Genomic DNA, 7,097 nt, shown 5'->3' with positions numbered 1-7,097 from the left:
CAGCATAAGGCTGCTCATCAGAGATCATTTGGTCTGCCCTAGAATTTTGCTGCCATGGACACTTTTTCCACCCTGTGAAGCTAGGCATGGAAGAAAAGTGTTGAGAGCGGCCACAAACAGTGGTCAGCAATAGATGTGTTTCAACAATCTACCCAGGTTCCTCTGGCTTACCTACTTAGCAGTCAATAAGCAAATAAAAGAGCAGGAAGACTTAAATAAAAAACCACAGAACAGATAAAACCAGAAATCTAGGCTTAGACATATGCTCCTAAAATCAAGCTTGGCTATAAGCAGCAATATTCTTGTAACAAGAGAAACAAATACAATCTGGAGTTTTGCCTCTGTGAAATTAAACTGTGTCAAACATCTGATACTAATGATAGGAGCCACATCTCTCTCAATGACAACCAGTATTTTCCAGGCAAGCAACCAAACGAAGATTTTTAGACTTTGCGTTATTAAATAGTGATAAGATTATGAATAATCTAGCAGTAAAAAACGCCTTTGGGTAGAATGCAGACTGTCCCAGTTTGCATTAATAGAAAAAGAGATCAAAACAGATCTGTTAATGTGTTTCTATTACAGAAGTGAAAGTTTTGAAAACCTAAGGGAACCAATTACTTAATTCAGACAGAGAACTTATGGACTTGATAATTGATGGGGCTTGAAAATTACTGAAAACTGCCCAAGCAAGTCATGTAGAGAAACAGTCCAATTCTAAAGGGACTAATTACAGCTCTGGCAGCACCTAAGAATAACAGAGTTTGCAACAAATAGAGAGCATGTCTACTTATTTTGAAACTTACGGTGTGCAGCTGTTATATTAAAAATGCAAGCTCAAAACTGGAGAGCTATGCAGAACAAAATTAGCGAGTGTACTTAACCTACACTCAAGAAATCCTGAAAGAATTAATGCAGCAGATTAAAAAAAACCTACAAAATTGCACTGAACTTTCTGTTTGAAGGAAAGATTAATTAACAATGGGCGCCATGAACATGGGTTTATCAAGTGATAGTTTATGACTAACATTATATGTTTAGTCAGCTTGACTTATCCAAAGCAGGGTTGATGTGGTTTAACCGTTGTATGACACTTACCGGCACACAAAGTGGGATCATACAGTAGGCAACAGCTGGAAGACAACTATCAGCAGTCATCCCCCAGAGTATGCCTAACAGTTGCAGCAATAGAAATTAAGTAAACCAGGAGATGAAAGGTTATGGGTGTTGTGATGCACATCAGTAATTTTTATAAGTTGGTGGTAGGGCTGGAAACAGGGTCATAATTTGAAAACTTACAACCAGTAGCCCCCAGGACCACTCTGCTCCTAAAATGACTACGATCCATCAGTGTAACGACACTGCAAAAAATGATGATTACAGTTTCAGAACACATGATGAGAGGAGAAATTCTCTAACATTTAATCTAAAAATAACTGGTTTAAGTTTAACCACCCATGTTCAAAAATATATTTAAATAGAAAAAATATAGAGAAGGGGATGATATACAGAAAGGAGACCTTATTTTAAGCAGACTAAAGGAACTTGTTTGCCTAGCTCGCAAGATAAACATTCAGAGGTAATGCTCACCCTTTTCAAATACATCAAGGACTTAGGAGTAAGAGGGAAAGTTAACCAAACCAAACAAGTTATTTAACTTTGGAGGACACACAGTGAGCTAGGTACAAATGCATACACAGAAAAATTATGTTTGTGACCCCTAAGAGAAATGCAATTCTGTAACAGGCTTCCATTCGGACTTGCCTTGTGCAACAGACATTTTGACCTGCTCATCTGTGAGAGAAAGCAAATGAGACTTTCTCACCGAAGAGCTCCCATTTTTATTTTTGCATTGAAAGGGTGGCATTTTTTTATAGTACCCAAGTTCTTCCAGGAAATCCCAATGTCTAGACCAAGAAATAGTCACCCTTTCTGGATTCCCCAGCTGTTTCAGCACACTGTTCCCATATCACCTACAGTACACACACAGTTCGCTTGCTTCACAAGACACAGGGAGACATGCTCTCAAAGTCTGTTGAAAGGCATTACTCTGCAGACAGGAAGTACATTAAGAAACATTATAGCATATAATTATACCTCAGTCACAGCTATAAAGAATTCCTACTATCTCAATCCTTTATATTGTGGGATCTTTACTCTGAATCTTTCTTCATTATCACTTTTTCGTAGCCTTTGCTAGCCCTTTATCAAAATCACCATGCTTCATTAAGCTACCTTCTAGCTCTGCTGAAGAAGTTGTAGCAACAGTTACTACTTTGTTCCCAGCAGGCTCTTCACACACTGTGTGGCTTAACCCCAGCCAGCAAGTACCAGGCCGCTGCTCACCCCCTCACTCCCCCCAACCCCTCCCCAGCAGGACAGGAAGGAGAATCAGGAAAAAGGTAAAACTTGTATGAGGAGATAATGATAATTGAAATAAAATAGTAGCAGTAATAATAACTGTAATGAAAAGGAGAGCAAGGGAGAGAAATAAAATCTAAAAGAAAAAAAAACCCAAAGAAAAAAGAAGTGATATACAATTGCTCACCTCCCGCTCACCAATGCTCAGCCAGTCTCCCAGCAGTCATCGGCAGCCCCTGTCCGACTCCCCCCAGCTTACGTAAGCATGATGTTCATGGTACGGAATATCCCTTTGGCTAGTTCAGATCAACAGTCCTGGCTGTGTCCCCTCCCAAGTTCTTATGCTGCTCCAGCCTTCTTGCTTGGCAAGGCCTGAGAAACTGAAAAGTCCCCGACTTTGTACAAACATTACCCAGCAACAACTAAAAAATGTGTGTTAGCAACATCACTCTCACACCAAACCCAAAACACAGCACTGCACCAGCTACTGAAAATTAACTGTTCCAGCTGACACCAGGACTAGTCATCAGTATTTTAAAGCTGCCCCCCGCCCCCCCCCCCCCCCCCAAACAAAAAGATACCCAATACCCAAAAGCTATTCTGTTGCCAAGAGGATTTTATTGCTCTTGTAAGCTCATGGTATTTGATGACAAACTAGTACTTGTTTGAACTATACCAACACATTCCAAACTTCTGTAACACCAGTCTATGAATTGACATTGGAAGCCACATTAAATGTATTGTGCTACAGACAGAAGAGTATTTTAGAGTAAAAAAGTAAATGAGAAAACTTCACTTAAGGAACTCAATACTACCACTTGACAGCATCATTTCCTAGGTGATGTAATCATTACAGGATCACACCACTATTCCTCATGCATCTTTAGTCAGAGGTGGTCCCAACAAAACTGTATGTGAAAATTACTTCCTACTCATGCAGGCAACAGGGCCACTGACTATAACATGTCATGTTCAGGTTGGTGGAAGTGTCCCAACAGCACTCTTCACAGCTCTAAATTACCTTTAATTACACAGTCCCCCTTGTTTGGTATGATCCTGTGCAAAGACTACAGCTACAAACTGAAAACTATCAATTCTTTCAGAACAGCTGTATCTGCAGCAATACCAGTTCTGATAAGCTATAGAATATTACCAATACTTTTTCTGATCACAGTTCTAGTTATTGCTGCTGTACTCACTTTCCAGACTTGGTCGTCATCCAGTCCTGAGGCCTCATGAAACCTGCAGGGCAATGCATAGGTTCCTGCACAGGGCAACAGTAAGCCAGCAACAACTCTTTAGAATAAACAAGTGTGGAAACATAGACAAATAAAGTCTTCTCAACTGATGAACCCAAAATATTGAAGATAAAAATTCTGCAGCATGGATTATGGTGACAGTATACCCACTGTGAGGCTCACTGGTTATAAACTATCCCAGGTCATTATTCTGTGAGTAGTCTAAAGAGTGTTTGAAAAGGCCATATAGCTTAGTAAAGCTATTTAAACATCTGTTCTGCTAAAGGTGTTGAGCCCAACTTCTGTTTTGAAATGTAACGCTTCAACCCTCTTTATCTATAAAGAAAATTAGCGGCCAATTTAATGTCAACACACCACAATCTGAAGGGGTTCTCAGTATACACCTATTGTCAAAAGCACTTCAGGAATTTCACAAAATACACAGCCCAAGACCTTCAGATTTAAGATTTTATTTAGACACATTCAGCATGGTACACAATTGCAGCTATCCTTTTTCCATTGAAAGGTGCTGTGTAGAAGACTTCAGCTCTGCAAGGAAAAAAAAAAAGAATTAATGAGTTTAAGAACTACGTTACCCTTCGAATTTAGAAAAGCTACAAATAAATTAACTATAAATTTGTCAGGCTTTGCTTCATCCACTGCATGCTTTTGTAGCAGAGGCCCTGACTTATGGTTATGAAATCATACAGTTTTAAGTGCTCAAGTTCAATACAAGTGTGCTGATTTTTTCTCCTTAATCTAGGGAGTCAAAAACATCAGACTGTCAAAGGAATTACATAGATTACTTCAATTTGCTCCAATTATGAGATTCTAGTGAGGACTGTTATTTCTTTTCAAGAACTACCTGGGTCATTCCAGCTTAAAAAGATTTGTTGTTTCTCAGATTACAGAACTGACAATACCAAATATTTCTGAAGTGAAATCAGATTAAGATAAACTGATGCGGCCTTTCAACTGGAAAGCGCATGCTTGCACAGTCTGAATATGTCTGAGGCTTGCTTTGTCTGTTATGATCGTCAGCAAGCATCAGTTACAATTGTTTCTGCTGTTAATGACCTTGTTTTATGTGGACTTTATCCTGTGAATGGTTAGGAACATTGTATGTAGGTGGTGTGATTGTTTTGACATGGCTGAACTGAATTTCAAGCAATGTTGTTTTCCACTCAGTTTTAACTGGCACATCAGAAAGCGTTTACAGTATCACAGTTTCTCATACTGTTTTGTTCACATCACACATGCCAGCTGTTCCTACAGACTGAAACATAAAGTTACGCTTCTCAAGAAAGGTAGACATGGTTTTGGTTATAGTTATTATCCAAATCAAAACAGTAGCACTCTTCTGTCAGTTCACCCAGCTGTAGACCATCAAGAAGCTGCAGCCAGAAAGGTGTGGCCTTAGGACCAGCCACTGACAGTGCAGCAGCCCTGTGAAGCAAACAAACCTATTCATTATTTGAGTTATAGATGCCATTGCAGACCACAACTCTTTAGCACCTGGACTATGAAGGGTTGAAAATTGATAATGGTTTTAGATTAGACTCTGTAAAGCTCAGTTTTGACCACAGACTCCACCATGCTATGAAATCTAAATGCAGTTACCCAGCTAGTGCAATTACAGTCTGTCCTCTTCATTTCTTAAGAAGCTGGTGTCTGACAATAACAAAAGGAGCGACAAATCCACTTCCAAAGAATCCACACATCACTGCAAGTAATCGCCATTTATTTTCCACAGAAAACGGAATGTTCTGTAAGAGAAAAATTAATTTTAAGTTTTGCAGCCATGCAGCAGTTACTTCCTCATTGACTTGAAAATGGTGAGAAGCTCAGAGCACTAACAGGTGGAGTCAAGCTGACAAAAACAACATTCAGGCACAAATCAGTTTCCCTTCCTCTCAAGGAAAGAAATACAGTAATTACAATAATAGCTTGCATGTGACCTCCTGAGGTCATTTTGTCCGCTCTTCCCCTCTTCCCCCAATTTAGCAAACTACCCCTGCTTTGAAGGTCTCATCCAGTTCAGCATGCATGTCCCTGAAGATACAGAGCCCAACACTTCTCTAGGCAAGCTGTTCCAACATCTAAACCTTCACTGTGAAGACTACCCTCTGGCTCGTTAGGTGTGTAAAATTAGTTTTTCGATATAGGACTTAAGAGAACGTATTAAGCAACAAGGTACATCAGAAAGCGTTTACAGTATCATTGCTGTCTCTCATACTGCAATGCTCATCATTTGTACCACTGGTCAGAAGTCACTGCAGAAAGTTGCAAGGAAGGATATGAAATCATTTGCAACACAGATCTCTTTGCTGTGGCTGTAACAGCAGTACCACCAGACCACCAAACCCACCAGACACCAGCTGGGCAACTGGCAACACAGCAGTCGTTACTCTGCTCCTCACAACGGCATCCAGTCCGCTGGGGCCCTGGGACTGTGCAGAACTCCTCACGGGCGCTCACCGAGCGAGGGGCTCACCTTGAGCACAGCCAAAGCAGGACGGGCCTGCGCCTCACACCAGCGCCGACGGCCAGCCAGCCCAGGCCCGCACTGCGGCTCCACCGACGCCCCTCTGGCTGCCCCCCTTTCAGCAATCTCCCGAGCGTCCCCCGTGCCGTCACCCCGGAGCTGTGGCGGGGCTGGCCCCTGGGCTAGGCCTGCCGCTGGCCGCCCGCGGGCCGGGCGAGCGCCGCCAGAGCAACGTCCTTCAAGGACACGTTTCTCCCCGTCCCGCTCCTCCCGCGGAGCCACCGTCCCGCAGCGAGCCGTTACGCTCCCTGCCCCGCCACCCCGAGGCGGGCCCTCACCCCCCCCCCCCCCCCCCGCGCCTTCCCCTCCCCGAGCCCGGCCGCAGTCCCCTCCTGCGACCTTCAGGCCACGCCGCAGCGGGCCGGCACCTCCTCCACACGCACCTTCCCAGGGCCCTCCTCATAATGGCTCCTACGCAGGGCAGAGGTGGTAAACCTGCGGATACTGGCAGCCAGCATGGTACCGACAGGGCAGCGCTGCGACCCTCTCCCCTGCGCGACCTTCCCCCAGCACCCCCGGCGCCTTCTGGTTCTGGGAGCGGGAGGCGGGGCCGGAATGAGGTGCGTGCCCCGGGGTGTGATGGGAGTTGTAGTGTGGGGCGGTGCCGCGCGATCACGTGGTGCCGATCTGCAGCCTGCGATTGGGCGCGCCGTGCGCCTCAGGGGAGGGGGTATCCCGCCGCTCTCCGCCCCCGCCCGCCATTTTGTCGGCTGCCAGGCGTTCCGGCCCCGCGGCGCGCCTTTCCCTCAGGTGTGGCGGGGGAAATGGCAACGTGCTCTCTGAGGGCGGTAGGAAAGTTCAGGCGGCAGGAAAGGAAGGGAGCAGTATTACCACCGGCGGAGCGAAAAGCAAATAACCACTTCTGTGTTACCTCAGGCTAATCTTGCGGTAGCACAGGTCAGCTTTTAAAATAGAGGTCCTGGACAGCTTTTTTGTACGGTGGCAAAGCGGTG

The 7,097-nt window shown here is 44.4% G+C and overlaps 1 protein-coding gene and 2 non-coding genes across 3 annotated transcripts; all 3 read right to left on the bottom strand.

Annotated features, from left to right (window-relative positions):
• Positions 1–4,053: 4,053 nt before the first annotated feature.
• On the bottom strand, positions 4,054–6,693 carry LOC130143022 (cytochrome c oxidase subunit 7C, mitochondrial). Its single transcript, XM_056325562.1, has 3 exons — positions 6,528–6,693; positions 5,220–5,365; positions 4,054–4,148 (listed from the first exon to the last, which is right to left on the bottom strand). The coding sequence occupies exons 1-2, from the start codon at positions 6,600–6,602 to the stop codon at positions 5,249–5,251; spliced, it is 192 nt and encodes a 63-aa protein (XP_056181537.1). The 5' UTR covers positions 6,603–6,693; the 3' UTR covers positions 4,054–4,148; positions 5,220–5,248.
• On the bottom strand, positions 4,798–4,859 carry LOC130143177 (small nucleolar RNA Z39). Its single transcript, XR_008819671.1, has one exon. It is a non-coding gene; the product is annotated as a small nucleolar RNA Z39 (small nucleolar RNA).
• LOC130143178 (small nucleolar RNA Z39) lies at positions 5,794–5,856 on the bottom strand. The gene has a single exon (XR_008819672.1). It is a non-coding gene; the product is annotated as a small nucleolar RNA Z39 (small nucleolar RNA).
• Positions 6,694–7,097: the final 404 nt, after the last annotated feature.

Source organism: Falco biarmicus, chromosome Z, assembly GCF_023638135.1.
Source record: "Falco biarmicus isolate bFalBia1 chromosome Z, bFalBia1.pri, whole genome shotgun sequence".
Lineage (NCBI taxonomy): Eukaryota > Metazoa > Chordata > Aves > Falconiformes > Falconidae > Falco > Falco biarmicus.
Note: the sequence above shows the minus strand (reverse complement) of the source record. Positions and strands in the feature narration are given on the sequence as shown.

What these genes read in the sequence shown, in the direction of transcription:
- LOC130143022 (XM_056325562.1), bottom strand. Translation starts at nt 6,602, where the DNA reads ATGCTGGCTGCCAGTATCCGCAGGTTTACCACCTCTGCCCTGCGTAGG. An exon ending in ATGAGGAGGGCCCTGGGAAG is followed by an intron (nt 5,366 to 6,527) that starts GTGCGTGTGGAG and finishes TTTCTCTTACAG; the next exon opens with AACATTCCGTTTTCTGTGGA.